This window comes from Pelodiscus sinensis, chromosome 6, assembly GCF_052426305.1.
Source record: "Pelodiscus sinensis isolate ZL-2025 chromosome 6, ASM5242630v1, whole genome shotgun sequence".
NCBI classification, from domain to species: domain Eukaryota; kingdom Metazoa; phylum Chordata; order Testudines; family Trionychidae; genus Pelodiscus; species Pelodiscus sinensis.
In genome coordinates, this window is record NC_143057.1 from 12,298,348 (window position 1) to 12,323,338 (window position 24,991).

The following is a 24,991-nucleotide window of genomic DNA, read 5'->3' on the forward strand; positions in this document are numbered from 1 at the left end:
GACTAGGACTCTACCTGTTGCCCAGATTTCTGGGTGCTCTCTTTGTAGGTGGGATGATACAATGGGCCAGACTTAATTTGCGCATTCTTTCATACAAAACATTTTGCAAAGTTAGGATCTGTGGGTCAAATGGCCGGAATGCATTCTAATAAATGTAATGTGGAATGATCAAATAGTACTTTGTTTTCTTAAGGGCTTCATAATACGCAGAAATTAAACATTGGTGATAGAACTTGAAATGTTTTGCAGATAAGCCTTCCTTAAGGCATAGGAATATAAATTACAGAGCAATTACTAACAGTAGCATCAGTCCTGCAAAGGCTTATGTCAATGCTGGACTTCTAGCACCTCAGTAACCGCATTGAAACACATGTAAATCTTGTAGGATCAGGACCAATATTTGTAGCTATATCAGCACTCAGATGTAGAGCAGTGTCTTGGATATTTACTTAAAGCCATACTGGTCAGGAATCACTACTTGTAACCACTGTTTTCCTGTGCTACTGTAGAAATAACAAGCATTTCACTTTCTTCCTCTCTACTGATTTAAAAATATTGCATGCCTCTCTCTAAACAGAAATACAATGATACTCTCATCATCAATGAAGATGCAAGGACTTGTGATGCACTGGTGTACTTGACTGAATTTTTCAATGACATCAGAAGTGGAGGGTTTGATGAGACAGATCAACAGTTAACAGCGAACTTTGAAGGTACTTCATGCAGCCCCTCTGAGAAGTGCAAGTACCAGGAGGGGGTTGGGAGGTTGTTTATGATGGTCCAACTTGCTTCCCCTCCTGCGGGGTGTCCCTGCTTAGAGGTTCTGACTGTTGGGGTCTAGACTCTCAAGCCAGTTGTTGGCTTGAAACCAGCTTTGCCTTCCCTCTCTTGTCCAGTGCAGGAAAAGACTTTTTAAAGTTAATGGAAAGTCTGAGATTCCCTGTGCACCTGGTGGACAAATGGCCTGGCTTATCAGTGGGGACTGAACTTGGGACCTTCTGTGCTAAGACCAGGAACGTCTATCCCTTAAGCTAAAAGAAGAAATAAACTTGCTGTCAGCTATTGCAGAGTCTGTCTCCTATGTGGGCCCGTCACTCTCACTTTCTTGCTGTGTTATGTGAGAGCTGCGGGGGAGGGAGCAATCTCCAGTGCTAGCAAAGGAGGGAGGAGTAGGGATGGGACATGTGCTGCACTCCATGCTAGTTGGGCTTGTACTTCCCCAGCTCTCCTGGCAATATTACAGCAATGCCTCCAGGAGCTGGGATGCTCACCCCCTTCTTGAGCTGCGGTTTAATGCCACAGGGTAGCCTGTGCATTGAATTTGGAGAACAGCTGAGTAAGAAATGAAGCGTACAGAATCCGGCTCTGATCCTGCAGCTCTGCAGACTAATTCCTGTTGAGATCTGTGTGTCAGATGCGGGATCTGTCTGCACAGAGACAATAGGAGGATAGCCCCGCTCCAAGGTTGTAGATTGATGCTTACTGGTAGCTGGTTAGCCAGGGCTTGGTGAGGTTGGAGCAGCCTTCTGCCCGCAATGGTCTGGTTAAACATATTGGCTGTGTCTAGACTGCATCCCTTTTCCGTAAATCCCCCCGCTTCATTTGCATAAACATGGCTGCTGCTTTTTTCCGTCTCGGAGCTTTGCCGGAAAAAAGCGCCAGTCTAGACGGGGATCTTGTGGAAAATAAAGCCTTTTCTGAAAGATCCCTTATTCCTTATTTTAAGAGGAATACGGGATCTTTCGGAAAAGGCTTTATTTTCCGAAAGATCCACGTCTAGACTGGCGCTTTTTTCCGGCAAAGCTCCAAGATGGAAAAAAGCAGCAGCCATGTTTATGCAAATGAAGCAGGGGGGATTTAAATCCCCGCTTCATTTGCAATTGCGATGTGTCTAATTTGCATCCCTTTTACGGAAAAGGGATGCAGTCTAGACACAGTCATTCTGGTTAAACAGAATTTTACATCCCTGCCTTGGAGCATGTCTACATGGCAAACCAGGGTACTTGACATTCACAGCCTGGTAGAGCCAGCAGAACCAATATTAGTCTTTAAAAGAGCCAATTTTTAAAAGCAGTTTTTGATTCAGAGGGTATGCTGCTATGATTTCAGATTCAGAATGCAAATGATTCAGAAAAGGCTCGATAGGGACTCGCTTAAATGCGTACACTTTTTGGGTGGTTTTTTTATGAAGGCAGTCGAGAATCTTTGAAGAAGTTCAGTGCAAGGGACAGTCCCTTGACACTCGGCAGCTAGATGTGGGTCTGAATGCCATTCGCTGGAACAGAGGATGCTCGCTGTGATCTGAGGAGATCCGTGTTTTCTTCCAGCTAAACAACAGGAACTGAAAGCAGCCTCAGAAGACGAGCTGAGTGAGAATCCCAAACTGGAGGAGCTCACCTTCATCCTGGATGAAGAATATCGCCTAAATCCAGAGACCCGAACGATTCTCTTTGTTAAAACCAGAGCTCTAGTGGCTGTAAGGCCTTCTCTCCTCAACACTACAAAAAGAGGCAGCTAGAAAATAAATCCAGGGGGAGCATGCTTAGCCTGTTTTTCTTGCCAGACAAAATGCTGTTAATTAAGTTTTCTTTACCCATCTTGAGATCTGTTTAACTGGTGGGGGCCATTAGGAGAGGATCCCCTTGTCACAGCCTAATGTGACACTATTTTAATGTAATTTAGATGGAACGTGAGTATGTGACGCCAGGCGTTACAGCTAATGGCTGCTGCTCTTCAGACTGGCTGCAGAGGAAGGCTTTAGTTTAGGCCTACCAGTATGGCTACAGGGAAACCATATTGATACACATGATACACATTGATTGCACATGCCAGGGGCTCTTTGTATCCCTTTCTGTGGCCAAGAGCTTGGAGAGTGTTACTAACAGGTGTCTTTCATTCCAGGCTTTGAAGAAATGGATTGATGAAAATCCTGCCCTCAGCTACCTGAAACCAGATACATTAACGGGGCGTAGCAAACGAAATGAGCAGACAGGTATGGGAGTTTGCACTGAGGGAAGGGAATTGTATGTTCCCAAATCACATTATTGCATCATCTTGGTATTCACTTTCTATATTCCAGGACAAGTCAACGAGTAACTCCCCAAGCTAATACTACAATTCCTGCATCAATACTAGGGAGGGATCTAAAATGTATAGGAGACTTTAACACCCAGATGGACTCCTGCTTTTCCTGCCAGAATCTGTGGTTAAAGTGCTAAGTGCATTAGCAACAATATTTTGCTCTGCAATTCTGCTAGATAAAAAAAATAAAAATCCTTCATCCTCTCTCTTAATTCTAGCAATGCAATGGGTGTTCTCTGTTCAGAGGTAAACAAACATTTAAAAATGTGACTGTACCAAACAGAATAAATCTGACAGTTTGCCAACCTCTGAGTGCTTCCCCTGATCCAGGGAACAAGGATCTCATTAAAACAAATCTGTTAAGGACAGCTTCAAATACTTGTGGAAGTGTAAAAGAACGTTGCTTGCTCAAGCAATTCAGTGTGACGCTTTCACAAGAATCTCCCCACGTTAGATATGGTATGGCACGGCTTTCGAGTCATTTAGGAGTAAGCTTTATATCTTGATTGGTGGTGGTTTTTCTCCAGAGTCTTCATAGCAGACAGACTGACTTTTGCTACTGACTGCAAGGGTAATGTAGATATTATTTGATTTCAGTATCTCTCAGTGCATTGTATTCTAACTTTGCATTGTAGGCATGACACTCTCCAATCAAAAGGGTGTACTGGACTCATTCAGATCCAACGGAGACAGTAAGATACTAATAGCTACAGCGGTTGCCGATGAAGGGATTGATATTGCTCAGTGCAACCTGGTCCTCCTTTATGAATACTCTGGCAATGTCACCAAAATGATCCAAGTCCGAGGTATGAGACACTGGAACTTAAAACTATTCTGTAAACATGGTATAGGTTTAGAAAATACCCCAGTCAGCCCCTCTGGTTGGCAGTCATCTTTACTTAGTGTATTTATCTTACTCTTATTTCTCAATATTACTTTGTGTTTCTAGATGAACGAAGGTTCAAGACAAGTCTTGATGTAAGTTTGTCATAGGATAGAGTCGTCATTTATAAAGTGGTGTGTATGTGTAAGTAAATTATACACATCACGTAATGCACGCCTCATATGATAGTGCTCCGCTTTCAAGGAACATCACTTAAGCACGCATTTGTGCATGCAGATATGCACAGAATAATAATATAACCCCACATGCAATTCGAGGTGTTGCAAAATATGCCCCCATAGAGAAATCAGAAGAAATTCCATTCTGCTTGCATAGTTATTTGGCCCTTGTACTCAGTGCTGTGCAGAGGCACAATCTGTCCTTAAACTTGTATATAACAGAGTGCCATCAGGTGTATTGTTGGAAGCATGGCTTGAATCTGGGACTCATGGACTTAAAAAATGAGTGTCAACTGCCTGAGCTAAAAGAATGTAGTGCTCATAAAATGAGTCAGTCAACCTCTAAAGGGGGCTAGAGGACCATACTCTAACTGTGGAAACAAGCAGCAGTCCTGTGGCACCTTAGAGACTAACAAATAAATCATGAGCTTTTGTGGGTAAAACCCACTTCATCAGATGAGCTAGCCTCTAAATGTGGGTTACACTTTCAGCTACAAAAGGGGAAAATGGTGCTAAATTACCCACCTTTCTTTAACAATCCTCTGCAGTATTTAATTTTGTCACCAGAGCTATGAAATTCAATACTGCTGTGAAATGGTTATTCTATTAATTTTAATTGATCTTTCATTGAGTGAGCTCCTGGCATGTGGCATTTGTATCAGACACTCAGGGCATGTCTACACAGCAGGGCCAAAGCTGAAATAAGCTATGCAACTTAGGCTACGCAATTAACGTAGCTGAAGTCGAAATTGCTTATTTCAGCTTTTGGAACTGTCCACACAACAGGAGCTCCAAGGTGGAACACTCTTCCTCCGACTTCCCTTACTCCTCAGGGTTAAGGAGTTGGAGTAAGAAGCCATCCAATGTCGAAATAACTGCTTGTAGTGTAGATGCAGGCTATATTATTTAGGAATAATACCAATTATTCCGAAATAACACGGTTGTATAGACGTACACTGAGGGTCCTGGTTTTAGTATTTATTTTTGTATTAAATAATTACTTCAAAATTAGAGGTTTAAAGTGTTAAAGGAAAAAGATTTCACTTGCTGCTAGTGCTGTTGTAAATACCTGCAAAAGAAGTTGGGTATATTAGCTCCACTTAAAATTAGTTTTGGAACTTGAGCTGAATGTGGGAAATAGCTGGTTCTAACAAAGCCCCTCTGTAAAATTATAGGATAACATGGCAAATCCTATATAGTAGTAATAGTCTGTATCATCATAGAGCTACAGACCAGTTGAGATCAGGGCTTCATTATGCTGGGTATTGAGAAAATACACAGTGAAGAGATAAACCTTCCTCTAATGGTATTTCCTCTTGTCACAATCAGTTTTCAGTTGCTAAATTTGTATTGGTTTTGGTGGTAACCCAACAATAGGACAGATGAACATTCCTCACTTAGCCTTACAGATTTTTCTAAAAGAAACCAGTGAGACAAAAGGCCCAGGTTGCTGGCTATAACGTATGACTGAATCACCCTTAAAGGTTTCGTGCATCAGTGTGTAACACTGAAGAGAGAACACGCACAAAATAAGGTGTGATCTTTGTAACTTCAAAATTTCATGGAGTAAGTGTTGTTGTGTTGAAGATGCTAGTTTAGACAGAGGGCCTGGCTTAATGAACTTGAACTGGGAGCCTTTTCTGAGCATGCTTCAATGTGGGGATAGGTAAGGGACACAAGAAGAGCCCTGCAGAAGTGTAACGCTCCCAGTGTCACCATGCCCACTGAGACACCTGCTCTGTGACACAGCCTGTCTGCTGTTTTGCTCTGTTCTCTGTAGATGGTTCTAAAAGGGCTAATTGTCACCCGCAGGCCGTGGAAGGGCAAAAGACAGCAAATGCATCCTTGTGACCAGCAAAAGCGAAGTGGTTGAGAATGAGAGAAACAATATTTATCGGGAGGAGATGATGAACCAAGCCATTGAGCAGTTGCAGGAGTGGGATGAGGATCGGTTTGCAAGGAAGGTAGGTCCACTCGCATTCTGTATTGATTCTGTCACATGCGAGACAGACCCTAACCTGGGCCGTGTCACAGGGCTATCTCAGCTGCACCGAGGATTCACTCGGGATAAAATTCTCCCTATGAACAGAGCACAAGGTCTGTGTGCCAGGTAAGGCCTTGTGCTCAACCAGTGCACCAGGAAGGGATAAATACCCCCAGTATGTGCTAATCCATTGTGTAGTATTTCTGGGTGCTGTTTCACCCCAATGGTAGCTGCAGATCACCAGATCAAAGTGGGTATTAGAGCCATCTATTTGCACTTTTATGGACTATTGCATTAGTGCACAATTGGACACTTATGTGGCAGGTGTTCAATATGGTAAATGATCATTTCTTCTTGGAGCTGTGAGTGGGCTTAATAGCACTGAAACAATTTCTAACTATTGATGACAGAAACCAGATAAAGCCCAATTAGTTTTTGTGTCCACATTGGGTTATCTGATTTATGTTCTGGACTATTCCAGACTTGCTCTGAGTTTACAGTAGCAATGTCCTGTTTCAGTTGCAGTGGCCTCTGGCTACTGAGTGCACAGCTCCCTGAAGCAGTGGATTCTGGGGAGACTTAAAAGGATTGTTGGTGAGCAGCTTGGGACTGTAGAAGGATGCCTCTTTGAATAATTTGCTTGATTATGTCAGGTCCCCTCAATCCACCCAAGTACTGGAATGGTGGTTAGGCTCACTGTAAGCCAGTCTAATCCTGACAATATTTGACCTGGGCGTTACAAATATGCTGGGAGTATCATCCACTGCTTAGAACGGAAAGTCCCCACTGTGGAGATCACCCTCCTTCACAGATTGTGCCAGTAGCAGCCTCGGGGCAAGACTCTTGACACCAGCTAATCAGCAAAGCTCCATCGATTTCCACACCAAAATTCACTTTGGCTCCCACAGTATTTCAGCTACCACAGAGGTGAGAAGCAGCAGCTGTCTAGTACTGTCAGTGGAGTAACATCACTTTACAGCTGCTGAGGAGCGGATCTTGGAGATCGCATTGCATTGTGATGTCACATCCCTGAGGCTCTGTTAAGATCTGCAAAAACCTTAATCTCTCCTCAACAGGCTCAAAAGTGATTTGTCCCCAGGCCCCCCCCCTGCTCCCAAGGTTTTCCGTCACCAGCCGAGACAGGTGCGGGCTTCGTATTTCTGCTAGAAAGAGACTTTGTTCAAGAACTGGGTGTCAGGTTGCCCGTCACACATGTATCTTCTACTTCTATATCCATTCATGTGTGTGGGGATAACTGGGGTTAGCAATTCTGCAGAGAACAGGGGTGGTTCCTTTGGCCAGAGTTATTAAGCTTGAGAGACTGAGTCTCATTTTCATCAGGAGCAGTAGAGAGGACCTAGAATTCCACCATGACCTCCATTTTCGAGACCAGACCTATAGCTGGTGTAAATCAGCATAGCTCCATTGACTTCACTAGAGCTACACAGATCAACATCAGTTGAGCATTTATCCCTCTGTTTCTTGGGTCATAATATCCATGTGTTCCTATGGCTTTGCTTTTTAGATAAGTAACCTACAAAACAAGGAAAAGGCAATGCGAGACTGCAGGAAGAGAGAGAAAAAACAAAAGCCGCTGGGTGGCAATAGGGAATTGCTCTGTGGGAAGTGCAAAACTTATGTCTGCAATACAGAGGACATCAGGGTTATAGCGGTAAGTGTACGTCTTCGGAAGCTGTGAATGTTATGCTTTGCAAGTAGTTTACCAGCTGTGTCTTACCAGTCCCATTTTAGTGTTACAGTGGGGGGTGGAAGTTAAAATATCAGATGGATGCAGAAGGGGACATAAATCGGATCTAGTACTAAAATTCCTCTAGTCTACCCTGTTACTGGTGGCCAGCACCATATGTTTCAATGAAAGGTGGAAGAATCAGTGTAGCATACAGTTTCATGGAACAAGGACCTGTAGGAGACATTTTTTCCTAAGCCCAATGTGTTAGTGTTTACCTCATGCACAAACAGTGGTTTATATCCTGTTTGTATGCTACTGAATGTAACTGGAGGTTCACTTCCCACATCCAGGTTAAAAAATCCTGCTAAGCTTTTTGCTGAAGATTAGTATTGAATTGATGATTTCTAGGTGTTATTTATAGGGGGATAAAAGTTAAACTCATTACCTTTCCGTTTCATTGGCTATCCCCTCGGTCCTATATTGTGACAGAGGCTATATAGGAGCGCACAATTTACTATGTCTACTATTCAATATTTTATATAGCTCGTGTCCTTTCTTTCATCTCTGCACTAACAGCAGTGATCTTCTCAAGCACTCCTAGGGAAGTCTCTCCAGACCTAATAATTTTCATTACCCATATCTGAACCCCTTTTCTCTGGTGTGCATCTCCTGAGATGCAGGGAGCAGAAGAGAGCACACTGTTCCCAGGCAGGACGTATTACAGGGGGTCCCCGCTATAAGTTGCCCTGGCATACATCCGTTCCACACTAAAGTTGTTGACATTTGTAGGAACTGATGTGTTATAAGTCTTCCCATTCCCCCCTATACGTCCTGTGAAACACTCCCCCCAATTTGCTTAAATGGAAGTCAGCTGTGGGAAAAAATTGCCTGCTTTAAGTTGTTTTGCTATAAGGCCCAAGTTTTTTGGAACATATCTTGGACTTACAGCGAGGAGCCCCTGTATTGTTTTATAGAGCAGCGTTATTCTCTTTAGGATTTATTCTCTCTCTCATTGCTTAGGCAGTGCCCAGAGATTGCCAGCTTCCTACATGTACAAAACCAAACATCCCTGTCCTGTCCCCTCTCTGAGGCCCCACTCCCCGGCCTACTCTCACTTGCTCATTTTTACCAGGCTGGCTCAGGTTAAGATGTAGGCAGCGCCAAATTTAAAAATAAGCTCTTTAGATTCTGAATAAACTGCCCAGTTTGCATAGCTCATTCTGACAGAAGCGTTCTGTCTGGATGCACCCAACCTCTTACTGAGACTTCACCAAAGCTTGCACATTACATCTGGTTTTACAAGTTTCATGAGAGAAAGGGAATGAGTGACCTTATCTTACTTTTGTAAGGGAATTTTCTTTCCCATCGTTGCTATTGTAACTCAAGCTGTTTTGTATAGAATAAGGCCTTGTGGTTTAAACACAGTGACAGAGGTAGAATTCCCTTGGGTGTCCAACATTAGTTGGCACTTTGAAAATGCCAGTCACATGGGTAGAATACTTGTCCCAATGCTGCTGCCAAGTAGGCTATGAGGGTAAAACTTAAAGGTTTTTTTAATGAAAGGAACTCCTGTATGAAGGCAGACAAATGGAAATTTTTTAAACGCTAATAAATTTCTGGTATTAAGCTGCATCTAATAATTTGTACTGTCACTTTAGGAGTCTCACCACACAGTTGTAGATGCCCAGTTTAAGGAACGCTTTATAACGAAGCCTCACAAACGGCCAAAACGATATGGTCAATTTGAGAAGAAATGTAAAATGCACTGCCAGGATGCCAAGTGCCAGCATGACTGGGGAATCACAGTGAAGTACATGGAATTCGATGACTGTCCAGTGATCAAAATCGAAAGCTTTGTGGTGAGAGACATCACAACTGGAAAACTCTCAAATTTCCGGAGATGGAAAGATGTCGATTTTGCAATGAAGGAATTTGACACTAATGAAATGTTAGTTATTCTGTGCTAAACAGGACATCTGATTCCCTGCCATCACACAGTGTGAACTATTTCAAGATACACACAGGACTCTTCCTAACTACCTACCTTATTTGCTGAATGGGTAAACAGCAGACTTGCTTAAAGAGGTTTCTGTTCTCTCTCATTGGTAACTCAAAGTTTAAGGTGGATGAAGACTAATAATGCTCTACTCATTATTGTGCTTCATACAATAAGTGATAGATGTTTTGTCCATAATTAGTTAAAAGTACAAACAAGCAGCTTTTTTGGTCAAGCTTACCATCTAATTACCTAATGAGTCTGGCATTCTTAAATAAGAAGGAGTAAACACTTTGTCACCTCCTATAGACAAGAGTGAGCACTTCCTACTTTGTATTCTGGCTGCATGCTTTGTTAAGTCTTCTCCTTTACAAAACAGTTTATGGAAAAACAAGTTTCCTGTGTAATCAAACTGCCAATGGTTAAACATTTAGCTATTTGCATGTATTTTGCACTGATTCGCTTTGTTGCCCTTTTTGCAGACCATGGAGCCAGAACACATTACATATTAAATTCAATTATCTTGCTTCAGAACTGCTTGTGTGGTTTGCCTCCAGCCTTCATTTATGCTAGGTTGTAGAACTGTTTGCAGACAAAATATAAAGTAAATTGTTTAATCGTCTGTTTCCATTGCTACATCATTATTTTCCTGCTCTAGGGTTTCAGAAAGTTCCCATTTATAAGAGCCCATGTGGTCACTCTACTTACCTCTGTTAAACTGCAATTAGAAACTGTACTACAGTAAAGCACACTATGGAACTTTTTGTGCATGCTACCCTTCCATAAAGACAAGCACAAAGATTTTCTAATTCAAATAAGCAGGAGGTCAGAGGAAGTGATCACAACAATTTCTCATCGTGCTTTGAGTCTGATTCCCTCCCCTCCATCCTCTTTAATCAGACTTACTAGGAATGTTAAATTGTTATCTATATAATACTCATAATGGCAGGTTAAGAGAAATTAAGAACCAAAATGCATCTTTAAAGAGCCACAAACAATATTCCTTTTGCACTATTAGCATGAAAACTACTGCAGTAGTTACTACTTACCTGTAATTTTTGGTAGATAGGATGTTTATCACTGTGAAAAACCATAAACTGTACTTCTCAAATATACTCGGGCCTTCCTCAGGAAGATAAAAGGAAAGTCCAATGCTTTGATCAAACTTTTTTGAAAATAGATTTAATCTCTTAGAAATTTGTCCCTCAATGGTCCACTGTCACAACAGAAATTTAGTGCTTAGAGAAGATATTCTTAAAGGAAGAGCATTCACAGTGTAGTTAGAGCCAAGCAATTTACTAATTTCAGCATTAGCCCCTCTCAGGGGATTCTGATCAAATCCTATTTAAATAGAGGAAATAAGGGGGGGGTTAAACATCCGTGCCAGTTTTCAGGAAACTGAAATGAGTACAGTGCTGTGTCTGGCTGATGACAGGTGTCAGTCAAACACACCTTGTATACAAATTGTTTGGGCAGTGTGTACAGCTCCTTCTGCATCAACCCATACTAGAATAGTTAATCTAGCCACCATACCAAAAAAAGTACTTAATTGGGAATAATTAATGATTGTGTCATAAAACTGAAAGCGTTCTACCTGTGTAAACAAGCCCCCCCCCCCCCCCCCCCGGGTTATACAGTCCACAAGGAGACAACTGATTTTGTGGTTTAGACTTTTAAGTTCCACAAGTATTCAATGTTCTCTTGTGGCCATCAGAGGCAGGTTTCTAACTGGGCATTTGCTTGCTGTTGCTTTAATTAGGATGCCATTTTACGGATCATGTAGTTCAGGATGCCCCCATTGCGGAAGTACGTGAGCTCCACATCAGTGTCAAATCTCATGGTGGCTTGGAAAGTTTTGCCAGTATCCAGCTGTGGGGATGAGAGAGAGAACAGCAGTGTCAGTTCTGCTATCTGAATGACTGAATTCTGTAAGTACTCCCAGTGCAACAGGATCTGCTAGTGAAATGCAGGTTATTTCCCACATTCCACTATAAGCCACTCTTGCTTTAGCACTGACAAACATTAACAACCAGCAATGTGCAGAAGTGGCAGAGTCACTTCAGTGGTCTACCTAGTGCAGTATCTTAGCTGCCTGGAGTTGGAGCCAGATATGAAACCTCAGTAACTTGGCTAGGAATAAATCCCCACATACAATTTCTACCACAGTCTAGTCATTAAGGGTTTACGTATGCCTGGAAGCACAAAAGCTTGTGTCCCTTCAAATGGTTCTTAACTGTGCTTTTTTATTATCTAAATACAACTATTTACTGAAGCCAAGACTTTAGAAACAATGTGGTAAAAACAGTCATTCCATTAACTTTTTTTGCAGCCTCATTTTCTCACTTGTTACTGGCAACAAAGGGGGACAAGAAAAAAGATCAGTTATGAAAGGGTTAATTTTTAATCACGGTTTCTATACTAAAAGCCGTCCCTTTCCAGGAAGTGCACGCATTTTGAGAGAGCTACATTAAGAACTGATATTTGTAGTTCTTAGCTTACAGTACTTTAAGCAGTCTCTTTACCCACAACTCCTTAAACATAACTAGATTTACTAATTTGAACACAGTGCGAAGGCAAAATGGTGGGGACCATCTAAAAAACATACTCCCCATCATCTGTTTGGACCTAGCATATGCTTACAGTTGAGTTGTATGTTGCTACTACAGTGCGCTGAGTGTTGTACAAAGTATGCAATGCATGTGGGTTGAGCAAGTCAAACTTAAGATTCAGTGGACTACATCAGTGTTGATTAGCTGCATGAAAGAGTTGCTGGATTTCCTCCTTTGCCACAATCTCTGTACAAAGGTGTCACCCACTCAACAAAATTTACAAATAGCAGGGGCTGGACCAACAATACTGGAAGGTGAGACTAAAGATGTGAAAGGTTAACTGGTGGGGGCCGGAGCAGCTCCTGCCCATGGGGGCCTGCCGTTAACAGGAGGTTGCTCCACAGGCTGGAACAGCCTCTGTCCATAACAGGCCTGGGTGCCCCGCAGGTAGGAATTGCTCCAGCCTGGCTGAAGCAGCTCCTGACTATTATGACAGGGGGAGCAGGGATCATCAGGTCCTCTGCCAGCTCCCCCTTTAACCAATTTAAACAGGATTTTATATCCCTGGGGAGGAAGGACATGGGGCTGCTAATTCAATGGTGCTTTTGAAAATCCAACCTTTGTGCTTCTGATTACCTTGATCTGGACATTCATCCCTGGTGCAAGTTCTTCAGGAATGACAATTGTGTAACGTTCCCGTCCTGTGAGACCTAGACGCTCAGCATCCTCTCCAGGCAAGTACTGCAGGGGAATCACTCCCATTCCTACCAGGTTACTGCGGTGGATGCGTTCATAGCTCTCGGCCAGGACAGCTTTGATTCCCTGGGAAATGCAGAGTCTGCATTAGAACAGTCTCTCTACAGGCGGGCAGGAAAGTTCTCCTTATTAGCAGACAGTGGAGCCACAGGCAGAGAGAAAAAAAATTGGCATGTTGTCTTTTAGGGTACGTCTAGACTACAGGCTTCTATCGACAGAAGTTTTGTTGACAGATACTGTCGACAAAGCTTCTGTCGACAGCGTCTAGACTACATTCAGTTCTGTCGACAAAGCAAGCTGCTGTGTAGACGCAAAGGACAGTTTACATGCAGTAACACCTTCTGTCGACAGAAGGCGTTATGCCTCGTAAAATGAGGTTTACCAGCGTCGACAAAACTGAAGTCAGCGGTAGTGTAGACGCAGGTATAGTTTTGTCGACAAAAGTGGACTTTTGTCGACAAAACCCTGTAGTCTAGACACACCCAAGCAGGCTCAGAAGGCAGCTGTTCTGTGGATAAGTGTTTGTTTATATTATGCTTGTGTGTCCTTACTATTGATTTCATAGAGCACAGCAATCCCAAATAACACCCCATTTAAATAGAAACTTGTATTCAAACCCAGCCTTGTGGGAAATGAACCAACGGTCCAACCTACTCCATTGTCGCAAAGGACAAGTTCCCGTTTATGGCAGCGGGATCAGAACTCTTTCCAGTAATGCACCAAGTGCATTTCAATAGAATATAGGTGCCCCCTCGCCACCACCAGCCTCTGGCTGTGAGGTGCCAGACACCCAGGGAACAGAGTCGTTGGACAACAGGATGTTCAGTCCACATAAGAGTGACCATTACAAGCTCTACCCCTTTTTTGTTGGAAGGGTCCTGTGCAAACCAGCCTCTGAGTACAAAGCAATTGTACTCAAATTTGGGAGAACAGTGCGCACCTCCTGTTGAGTACAACCTATTGCTATTGGTTGGCATGACTTGTGGGTGGGCTTGGACTGCTCAGCTGTACCCTATTGCTTCTGAAACAGCAAGTCCTGTTTAAGAGCATGAAAAACTTAGCTATTCACTGGGTAAGAATAAATTTCCTTAGGAGGGATTACCGGCTTCCCAAGCACAGAGCTCTGCCTATGGGCTATACAATGGCTCCTAGCAAGGACTCTGGTGTGCACATGGCACCTGCTTCCCTCTGCTGGTTAACAACACTTGGAGGGAGTCAGACACACCCTTTGGAATATTCCCTCTGAATTCACACTCTTCACCCTCCAGGGGGCGTCTGGGCACAGGCTGCTCAGAGTTCACAACAAGGCAGGCTGCTTCTAGCATCTCCCGTCCCCACCTTCATTTATTAGAGAGCCACTCACCAGTAGAAAAGGGCCCTTCGCTGCCCAGTCCCGGGAGCTTCCAGAGCCATACTCCTTACCCGTCAGCACAATCAGGGGGTGGCCTTCCTGCTTGTACCTCTCAGCAGCATCAAACACGTCCAGCTGGAAGGAAGCGCAGACATATTGGTTCTTGTGGTGTAGGAAGTGAAGAGCCCTACTGCTGCCATGTCTACCAGGAAGGTGCCCTAAGACCTTCACACACTTTCTTCCATAATCACAAACGTACAAAACTGCCGTTCGGCAGAGAGCCTATGACACAAGGGAAGTGTGCGTTGGTCAGAATGGGGGTGATACCGATGTAGTTCAAGACCACTCGAAATAGCTCTTTCAAGTCACTTAATACAGTGTCCAATCCCAACATAGCTACCTCTTCCTATACCTACAGGATCACTTGTGCACCCCACCCTGCTTTATACTGGGTGGTCTCTTGCCACAGGTGCTACGGGCAGAGCTGCAATAGCCAACAGTAGTGGAAGAGGTATTTTGTATGTGGGAATGAGAGCAGGCAAGGACTGCATCTCTACACACATGCCATTAGATTTCTCTCTCGAGTTCTGTCTGTCTTTAATGATCTCTAGCAACACACAGGCTACGTCTACAATGGCATCCCTTTCCGGAAAAGGGATGCTAATGAGATGAGTCGCAATTGCAAATCCGCAGGGGATTTAAATATCCCCCACGGCATTTGCATTTACATGGCTGCCGCTTTTTTCCGGCTTGGGGATAAGCCGGAGAAAAGCACCAGTCTAGATGCAATTCTATGGAAAATAAGCCCTTTTCCAGAGGATTTCTTATTTCTACTTGAAATTAGGAATAAGAAATCCTCCAGAAAAGGGCTTATTTTCCGGAGAATCATGTCTAGACTGGCGCTTTTCTCTGGCTTATCCCCAAGCCGGAAAAAAGTGGCAGCCATGTAAATGCAAATGCCGCGGGGGATATTTAAATCCCCCGCAGATTTGCAATTGCGACTCGCCTCATTAGCATCCCTTTTCTGGAAAGGGATGCCAATGTAGACGTAGCCACATTGAGCTAGCTATATCTACATAACCTCTTTGTATATTGATACAAGAGACCTCAGAGTTATGAACGGATTGGTGAGTTACACCTCATTTGGAATCAGAAGCATGCCATCAGGAAGCAGTAAAGATTAAAAACCAAAATTCAGTACAGCCTTAGCCAACACTACTGAAACAATAAAAGGGAAAGTTACCGCTTTGACAAGCATGGAAACAGTTTCCTTCGTTTCATTTAAAAATAGGATGGTTAAAAGCAGCATTTTTCTCCTCCAAAGTCAAGTTTAAGAGTAAGAAGTCAATGTTTAGTTGTAAATTTTTCTAAGAACATTGAGTTGTTCAGAGTTACAAAGAACTTCCATTCCAAAGTGTTCATAACTCAGATTCCAGTGCATACATATTGCTACATACAACGTACAGACCATCAATATAGATGTGTTCTCTAGAAAGCTCATATTTTAGAGAGCCAGAGTCTCAAGCTGGTGTAAGTCAGCATAGCTCCAGTGTAGTCACTGGAGTTACATCAGCTGATGCTAGCTAAGGATCTGAGCCAAGGACCTTAAACCAAAAATAACTATTGCAGGTTAAGTCACTCTGCCCAGGTAGGCAGCCCCAGTGTGGATCAAGCAGTGTACTCACTGTTTCTCCAGATGGGAAGTGGATGGTCTGGGGTGCCTGCTTATTGATGAATTTGTTTAACAAGCGAATGTTTGCAAATGTCCCTCTGACCATGACAGCATCGTTACCTCTGCGGGAGCCGTAAGAGTTGAACTCCCTGGGAGTCAAGCTATTAGAAAAAAAGACACCGGTGTTTATTTTTAAGCTGAAGTGGCTGCGTAAATCCAACGTGCAGCAGCATCTATGACGCTCGAACCAGCCATCTTGTCAATGTTGTTTGTCTGAAAGCTCTATCCTAGCACTCACGGGGTCCCCAGATCTTCATTACTTCTATATCAACACCTCTCTCGCCAGCGCCTGGAACATGGACCTAGGCAAAGAGGCTACCAATGCACTATTACCCAAGCACCATGCACCACAGATGCTATAACAGAAGCCAGGCTGCGGTTAGCTTCCAGAACCACTAGCACTCTCCTCAGATCAGCTGCTACTTAATCACCATCATTGATCACTTCCATTGCTATAGCAGCTGGGTCTCCAACCAGTGCCCCTTATTCCAGGCACTGTTTGAATCAGTAGAACAGAGACTGTTCTTGGGCTCTTTGGGGCAAGAACATTGAGGGAGGAGGGAGGTAAGGCAGGTCTACGTGGGAATATTAAGTTATACATGACCCCTTCCAACGGAGCCAGTAACAGACGCAGAGCACAGAGCTGGGTTGTTTGAACTGGGATACAGCCAAAGTGCGACTTGAACACATTACATTAGTTTTGCAACTTTGTGCATGGGACTTTAGACTTTTAGCCCAATTGACATCAATGGGACTTGTGCCCATGATGCAAGAATGATTTGCATTCAGTAACCTCTGGTGCATTAAAACCTGTTGAAAGGCTTGTGTTATAAAACATATTTTTTTTAAAAAAAAATAATTGTGTGTAAATTTCAGAAACAAAGAAGGACTAGGGACTGACACGATGTGCGAAACAGAATGGAGAGCCCAGCTTGAGACACAATTTCAACACTAACCCAAAGGCTGGCAGACAAAACCACAGACCTCTCAGAGAACAGCAAGGCAAGAGGGCAGTGTGCTCAAGCCTGTGCCAGCTGCACTGACCAAGAAGGAAGATCTGAACTCGAGCTTCCATAGTCCAAGGTGTCCTGGTTTGACCAATGGAGTCCCATACAAGAGAGGAAATGAGTTTAAGGTTAAAGTTTGGTACTAATGAAAATTCTGCAAGTTTTGCTGTTGACACCAATGGAACCAAGATTTGGCTGGATTATCTGGAAGAGAAATGGTTGATGCAGCTCTTACTGTAAGAGAAGCAAAAATGTCAAGGGAGGACATAAGGTGAGCATTGCTCCCTTGCCACATGATCCTTGGAAGGCAGCTGCTCCTGAGAACAGAAGGAGCAGCTCTTTCTGAAGAGGTTCTGATCAGTACAAGGCATTGAAAACATCAGGGAGAGATGGCAAATTAATTTCAACCTTCTTACTTGTACAGCACAATCACTGAACCCCAGTGTGAGAGGGGGAAGGAGCACAACATAGGATGTATAGGAGGGGGGGAAATATAAAGCACGTAACTTGACTTACCCTCTGCTGGTTAAATAACGAGCAGCGGGGCTATTCCTTGCTATATTCCCAGCTGGAGAGATGTGGTCAGTTGTTACAGAATCTCCCAAATTTAAGAGCACATAGGCATCAACTATGGATTTAGGAGGCTGAAGCTCCAACGTCTACCGAAAAGACAAAATGAAAAAAAATAGTGACCAAGAATTTGCTGAGTTAGTTGAAAAGAGCAAGATGCACTCTATAAGGTTACTAAACTGACCAGTCCAAAAAAAAAAAAAAAAATCCACCCATTCTCCAATCAAATCTCCACCCTCTGAATATTCATTACCTGTGTTGCAGGATTTTTGTTTTTTTGGAGGCTTTTTTAATCTTGGCTATTTGGGGGGAGGAGGGAGATCCCCTGGGGGACTATGAGAGCAGAATTCAGCCCGGTGGAAGTCTGAAATAACTTATCACATCTGTGAATTACTCCAGCTATACATCATTTTAACAGAACTGGGCCCTGAATTCAGTGTAACTGCCCTGGAAGTGACCAGGAAATTCTTTGGAAAGAAAAAAAAAGTGCCTTACCAGGTTCTCAAAGAAAGGAGGTGATTTAATGTATGTAGATTTAAGATCCCAAGTATACAGTTTATCCGATGGAGCAGCTAAAGCATTCCAGGATTTATTTACTGTCTGAAAAACAGAAACTCGCATTACATTTTCAAAAGAATTTAAGTGACTTGGAAGTCTAAGTGACTTTTAAAAATGGGTCTCAAGCTTTTGAAAGTGTTCCCCTCCCCCCACAGTGCTTTCTTACATATCTGCTGGAAAATCTTCCTAGTATGCCATTGTGTGATTCTGTGCTATCATCTAAGTACTGAAACAACCTTCACTTCATTACAAATCGAACCTCGGTCAGACAGCTGGCCATATGTCCGGAGAATACTCTAATATTCTACGGCACTTTTCATCCAAGCATCTCAAAGCACATTCCGCAAATTCGTGAATTAAGACTGAATACCCCTAGGAAGGCATGAAAGTACGGCAAACACATGTTTTCTTGTTTGGATATTAACATACAATGTATCTGTGCCAGCCAGAAATCCCTACAGAGATGGTAATCTCCCTTAAACAGTGTTGTCTCTCTCATCCAGCATTCTATCAGCTACAGGATTACACGAAGCAAAGCACCCTGGAACAATGCAACCACCATTTAATCTACAGGAATTTGCCAGCTATACGTCCTACTTTTAAAATTACTACTTTTAACAGGAGCATGGTAAGTGGGAAAAATATACTTCATTATCTAAATACCATCAGAAGCTATTCTTGCTGAAGTACACCCGTCAGTTAATGTGATAAACTAAGTAATTGATTCACCTCTATTTTCTGGTAGACTTCTTTAAACATCCCTGGAATGACGTATTGATGCTCAACCGCCTGGATCTCGTCTCTTGTTGGCCAGATGTCTTTTAGGAAAATTTTCTTTCCTTCTGCATTTACTCCTGTGAGAGAGCACACACCATGTGGTAACAAACATGCCCCTTGAAAAAGTGACCCAGTTTCTGTGTGCTATGTTCGTACCCCTTGTTCTCTACTGTACTCCACCCTTGGAGACTATGCTGCCTTTTTTTTCCAGCCTGGGCTAGCCTGGTAGGTGGAATCTTTGACCCAGTGGAGTGGGGTCACCTGCAGCTGTTGATGACAGTCAGGGTGAACTCTCATTAGTATTTTCTAGGTGGTCTGCCAGGAGATGCTGTGTAAAGCAAGCGTCTGTCTTGCCTGAGACTGCTGAGGCCCAACGCCCAATATTCCCAAGAAGGCATTCTCTAGATTCAGGAGATTGGTGCTATTAACACCCCTTTCTCGTGTGCACATAGTGGCCAATATCTACTTGCCTTTTATCTCACATGCACCTCGTTGAGCTCCTCACTAACCAACAAGTAAGAGATGCTTCTGCTGGACTCTGACACTCTTCACTGAGTATCAGTTAAATTTACTTAAAAGCATTGGGGGATACGGGAGAAATCCCAGCAGTTTCTTACCTAAAGGTTCTTTCTCAAAGTCAATCCTTACAGTCCCTGCAATAGCATAGGCTATTACCAGTGGCGGGGAGGCCAGGTAGTTGGCACGAGTATTGGGATGGATGCGACCCTCAAAATTCCTGTTTCCGGACAACACGCCCACAGCAATGAGGTCTCCCTGCAAGACAGCGGTAGAGACAAGTCAACAAAAAGGCCTTTGGGCTCAAATGCATTGGGAATGGCTTTACAGGTGAGCTCAGAGGAAAGAGCGATGGAACAGGGCAGCTAGCAAACAGCGCTACACAGCTCAGAGCTGCATACGACAGAGCAGTTTATGTAGTTAAACAGCAAGAGCATGGTTGAATGATGGCACGTGGTCTGGGTGGCCGTGGCTGGCACTGACCAGAAATCATCAGAGCCTGCATTTGGCTAAGACCTCTAATACATTAAGGAAAGGGCTCTGGTGAATCATCAGCACCGCATTTTCTCTGTCCTGTATTGTCCGGAAGGTCAGATTAGAGGCTTGGACCATCTTTTTCTTCTGTGTTGGTGCAGCACTTAGTACAATGGTCTGTAACCAGGGCTCCTAAGTGCTACTGTACTCCAAATAATAATCAAAATGGTTCTTTCTGGCACGGATATCTGGGATTGTTCTGAAAGCACATAAGTGGCCCTTGGAGGTCTTCCATCCAAACCCTGAGCCCACCCAACAGATGTGAGCCTGCAAGAGAGCTGGCTACAGACCACCACTGAATGAACTGCTGTCCTTAGAGTACCACTGAATGAGAGATTCAATGTTTGGGCTGCATCCGAAGCAACACCAGCTGAGACTGCTCCACTGCCTTTTGCGAAAGGCCTACACAAGACGTTCAGACATGTGGCCTGATGTTGCTTGGTATTCCCAGCAGGGAATACACAGAGGCTTATTTTGGCAGGGGAAAAAAAATGTTTTACACACAGAAGTCCTCCCATAAGCTTCTTAAATATGCAAGTCAAAGACACCAAAACTACAAACAAACAAGCTCCTCAACCAAACCATCGTGAAACTGGTTAACACTAAAGGCTGCACAAAGTGGCTAAGAGATTACTTCAGAATTCCAGGGCAAAACTGCATTTTGAACAGAAAAGCACAGTAAAATAGCAAGATTACACGTAGCCCTCAGCTATTCTGAAGATTTTCCCTTCCCCCAGGGCAAGCAGAAAACCTTCTTTGTCTCTTCAAAACATGGGTCTCACTAGTCCCCCTGCCCCCGTTAATATCCTTAGGTTAACAGAAAATGCATGTAAGAAACATCAGTTTTGATCCTGCTATTGAAATTCTGAGCTTTAGCTGAGAAGAGATTGCCAGTCACATGAAAATGTCTGGTTCTGGCACAGACAGATTCCTGGGAGGAGATATTTTTAGAGACCCAGCCTCTTTTCACCTCTGATCGATTCAGGAATTTAAGCTAGAGGCCACATTCAGTCCCGGTACAGACTGGATGCAACAACCCTGAAGTTAATGGATTTGCACCCTCTTACAATGGGGTTGTATTTGGTCTGCAGTTTCTAAAGGTCAATGGGAAGACTCCGTTTTCAAAAGGTGAGTAGTGATTTTGGGTGTCCTATTTCAAGGGCCTGCTTTTCCAAGGACAGGCACACAGCACCCCGAGAAGTGAAATCAGCCCCCTTTTAAAATGGGATCTTAAGTTGACCAGCCAAAAACAAGCATCCAAACCCACTAGTCATGTTTGAAAATGTAGGCTTCTATCTCCTCAAATCCAGCTATACAGCCCCATTAAAAGGGTGTTACAAGAAGGAGGGAGAAAAATTGTTCTCCTTGGCCTCTGAGGATAGGACAAGAAGCAATGGGCTTAAACTGCAGCAAGGGAGGTTTAGGCTGGACATTAGGAAAAACTTCCTGTCGGGGTGGTGAAACACTGGAATAAATTGCCTAAGGAGGTTTTGAAATCTCCATCTCTGGAAATATTTAAGAGCAGGTTAAACAGACATCTATCAGGGATGGTCTAGACGGTGCTGGGTCCTGCCAAGAAGGTAAGGGACTGGACTCTATGACGTCTCGAGGTCCCTTCCAGTCCTAGTGTTCTATGATTTATAAACACAGGCATTTGGATGGGGGATGTTATTCCAGGGGTTGCTCTCTGTTACCTTTCTAGACCCCCGTCCATTCTTTAGTTAGATAGAAATCTATTCTGGATTAAAATATGGACATCCCAACTAACGGGCATTTTCCCAGACACAAAAACATGCCTTTTATAAAGCTGCCTTCTACATCAACTTCAACGATGACGCTAGAACTTTCTACACATTCAGGTATGGCTAGACGACATGCCTCTATCCGCCAGAGGCATGTAAAATAGGCTACCCGACATAGTCAATGAAGCCGGGATTTAAATATCCCCGGCTTCATTAAAATAAAAATGGCTGCCACGCTGAGCTGGCTCTGCTGATCATCAGCACAGCGCGAGTCAAGACGCGGAGCGGTCGACAAGGGAAGCCTCTGTCGACTGCTCCTGTAAACCATAGTGACAGAGGCATGTAGACTAGACATACCCTCAGCGACTGGTCGCCTCCTCGGCAGACAGAGCTGCCCATTCCCCACTGCCGCCTGGAGGGCTGCTTGTGGAGATCAACATCCCAAGGGCTTTCTACTGCTGCACCACAGGATGCTTTAAGTAGGATCATCTGCTCTTGCTGCAGTGCACCGTTGTGTGTGCAGGGAAGGTGTTCTCAGCTGTGTTAGAATCACAGCCGTCTCCTGCACAGGCCCTTGGCAGCAAAGCCTACCTCAATCTCTTGACCGAGTGAAATAAATAAGCAATTTTGTCTCTGAAAGACCGTCCAGCATTACCTGCTACAGAAGATTTAATAGCAGCTAAGTACCTGAGTGATGGCTTCTACTACAGGATCTGGAAGAGGTCCGCTGTTCCCAATGCAGGTCATGCACCCATAACCCACCACATCAAACCTAGAGACAGTATTAAATACATTAGCTCTCATAAGATGGGTATTGATTACTTCTTGATAATGCAAACAACCTGGCAATCAAGTTGTAACACATTTCCTCCCCGTGGGAACAACACAAACTATTCAATATTTTTTTCTGCTCAGGAAAATGTCTATGATAGTGGTGTGTGTTTTTATGCGGTTTCTAAAAAAGTGTATACATAAGTGCACGATTGGTGCACCTAATTTGCACGCAAAATTGCAACGAGTACAATATGTTGCATTCAGTCATTAGTGCATGAGACTGTAACAATGCATAATGCAGAGCATGTTTGTCATCAGCCAAGACACAGAACAAACTCCTGAACTGTAAGTCTTAAGCGCGATACTATTTTAGAATACTTATGTAAAGAAATAAACCATTCCCTTGCCCAACAATAAGTCTTTAGTGCAATCAAAGGCTCCAAAAGGCCAGCTTCTCAGCTAGTACAGGTTGCACCTCCCAAAACCAGAATTCTCTGGTCCAACAACCCAGACCACGGATGTTCCTTGATCAGAGAACCCTGGTAGACTAGTGGCAGGGGGGAATCCAGGAGGGGCTGGGTTAAGCAGCAGGAAAGAGCAGGGCGGGAGCTGGCAGCAGCCCCCAGCAGAGGGGCAGGAGCTGGCAGCAGCCCCCAGCATCTCTTGACAGCCTGCAGCACTGGGACTGGGTCGGAGCAGCCCGCAGCTGTGCAGGATCAGGCCAGCGACAGCCCATGGCAGCACAAGGCTGAGACTAGAGCCTTGGGCAGCCCGCAGCAGTGGGCTCAGAGCCTGCGGGCTGCCGCAGGGCAAGGCCCTGTACTCTTGGCAGCCTATGGCAGCGGGACGGGGGCTGGTGGTAGCCCCAGCAACCCACGGCAGCGTGGGCTGGAGCTCCAGACAGCCTGTGGAAGCAAAGCTAGAGCCCGTAGGCTGTCACAGGGCTGGGACCGGAGCCTGAGCCCTCGGCAGCCCGAGCAGGGCCAGAGCCAGCCCCAGCAACCTGCACTGCTGGAGCCCGGCAGGCAGTCCAGTCTGGGCAGGGCAGCAGCAGCGGGACTAGCAACCTCGCTGGCAGCCCGGCAGGGGCTGGAGATAGTCTCCTCCCTTCCCCACAGCTGGCAGAGTCGGGGGCTGGGGCAGCAGACCTTCTCTAGTCTGGCAAATTCCCTGGTGTGGGACTGATCCGGCATCCTCAGGATCTGACAAGAGATGTCCAGCCTGTGTCAGAGTCAGCTGAGTAAATGACAGTGCCTGGCTTACACAAAGATGTGGCCTCAGCTACGCCTTTCAAACCGTGGACTGCAAGTTCTCCAAGGACCATGGGAAACAGGCATCAATGAGCCCTGAGAATAAAAAGCAAACCCCTCTTACCCTAGCTGAGCAAGGTATGGCATGACTCCACTCTCCCTCAGGTAGTAAGTGACCACTCCGCTGCCTGGGGACAAGCTGGTTTTAATGTATGGCTTCACAGTCAGGCCAGCGTCAACAGCTTTCTTCGCAAGCAACCCTGCAAAACACAAAGAACACCTCTGATTGTCCTGGGCCATTGCACAGGCCACCTACAATGGAAAATCAAAATCCCAGACACGGCTGACATCCCACTTGAATAGGCTGAAACAGAAGGGATTTGATTTCTGGCACTGGACTGGTTTGAATCAGCAACACATGCGTAAGCTCCACGGACTTGGAGTGCTTTGACGAACTGTGGTACTGCTCTGCCTGCTTTCATTTCCAGTGGAAAGCTGTGTGCAGCTACAGACAAAGGCACATTCATATGCTTGGCAGGGTATCATCATAAGATCAGGTGCTTGATCAATAGAGGAGCTACTTCCATGCATTAGACAAGTGAAGCGGTGCCATAAAACATTCCACCTGAGATGATCTGGTGAACTAGGGCTGACCTAACTACTGGTGTAAGTTCATCTGGCCTTTTGATTTAAGCCAACAATCTCCCAATGTGTATCCTATTTAAGCACATTATCTAATTGCCTTCCGAGTGTGAACCCTTCCAAGCAGTTCATATTCCATCTCTTAGGAGATCCACAATCCTTCTCCTGGGCATATTGAACTGTTTGTGGCTGGGCAGATTCAGTGCTCGTGGTATAGACTCAACAGATTCGGAGACTGAAGCCCACCGTTTGGTCACGGAACAGGTGCAGCAGTTGCAGCAGCCCTGAAAGCTGTATCCCAGTGCCCGCCTCTATGTCTCTGGGGCAAGAGGACAGATCAGCGTCTCTAAAATCTATGCCCTTCTTGATGAGGCTGCTAACCAGTGGTGGCTAGTTTTTGCCGGCTGCAGTTCTCGGGCT

General features: G+C 44.4%; 2 protein-coding genes across 3 annotated transcripts in view; one reads left to right on the plus strand and one right to left on the minus strand.

Annotated features, from left to right (window-relative positions):
- RIGI (RNA sensor RIG-I) overlaps positions 1-11,741 on the plus strand; it is a 37,834-nt gene extending 26,093 nt beyond the window's left edge. Inside the window, exons 12-18 of the mRNA XM_006123090.5 lie at positions 578-713; positions 2,328-2,476; positions 2,902-2,992; positions 3,717-3,887; positions 5,956-6,107; positions 7,653-7,799; positions 9,476-11,741. Coding sequence (XP_006123152.3) covers positions 578-713; positions 2,328-2,476; positions 2,902-2,992; positions 3,717-3,887; positions 5,956-6,107; positions 7,653-7,799; positions 9,476-9,784 — 1,155 coding nt within the window. The 3' untranslated portion in view covers positions 9,785-11,741. The remainder of the gene's footprint in view (positions 1-577; positions 714-2,327; positions 2,477-2,901; positions 2,993-3,716; positions 3,888-5,955; positions 6,108-7,652; positions 7,800-9,475) is intronic.
- ACO1 (aconitase 1) overlaps positions 11,094-24,991 on the minus strand; it is a 51,909-nt gene continuing 38,011 nt past the window's right edge. For both annotated transcript variants that reach the window (XM_075931450.2, XM_075931451.2), the window contains 10 exons: positions 24,054-24,189; positions 22,593-22,677; positions 19,731-19,887; positions 19,066-19,190; positions 18,274-18,378; positions 17,725-17,867; positions 16,155-16,302; positions 14,482-14,604; positions 12,999-13,184; positions 11,094-11,682 (listed from right to left, as the gene is read on the minus strand). In XM_075931450.2, the coding sequence (XP_075787565.2) occupies positions 11,569-11,682; positions 12,999-13,184; positions 14,482-14,604; positions 16,155-16,302; positions 17,725-17,867; positions 18,274-18,378; positions 19,066-19,190; positions 19,731-19,887; positions 22,593-22,677; positions 24,054-24,189 (1,322 nt within the window). In that variant the 3' untranslated portion in view covers positions 11,094-11,568. The remainder of the gene's footprint in view (positions 11,683-12,998; positions 13,185-14,481; positions 14,605-16,154; positions 16,303-17,724; positions 17,868-18,273; positions 18,379-19,065; positions 19,191-19,730; positions 19,888-22,592; positions 22,678-24,053; positions 24,190-24,991) is intronic.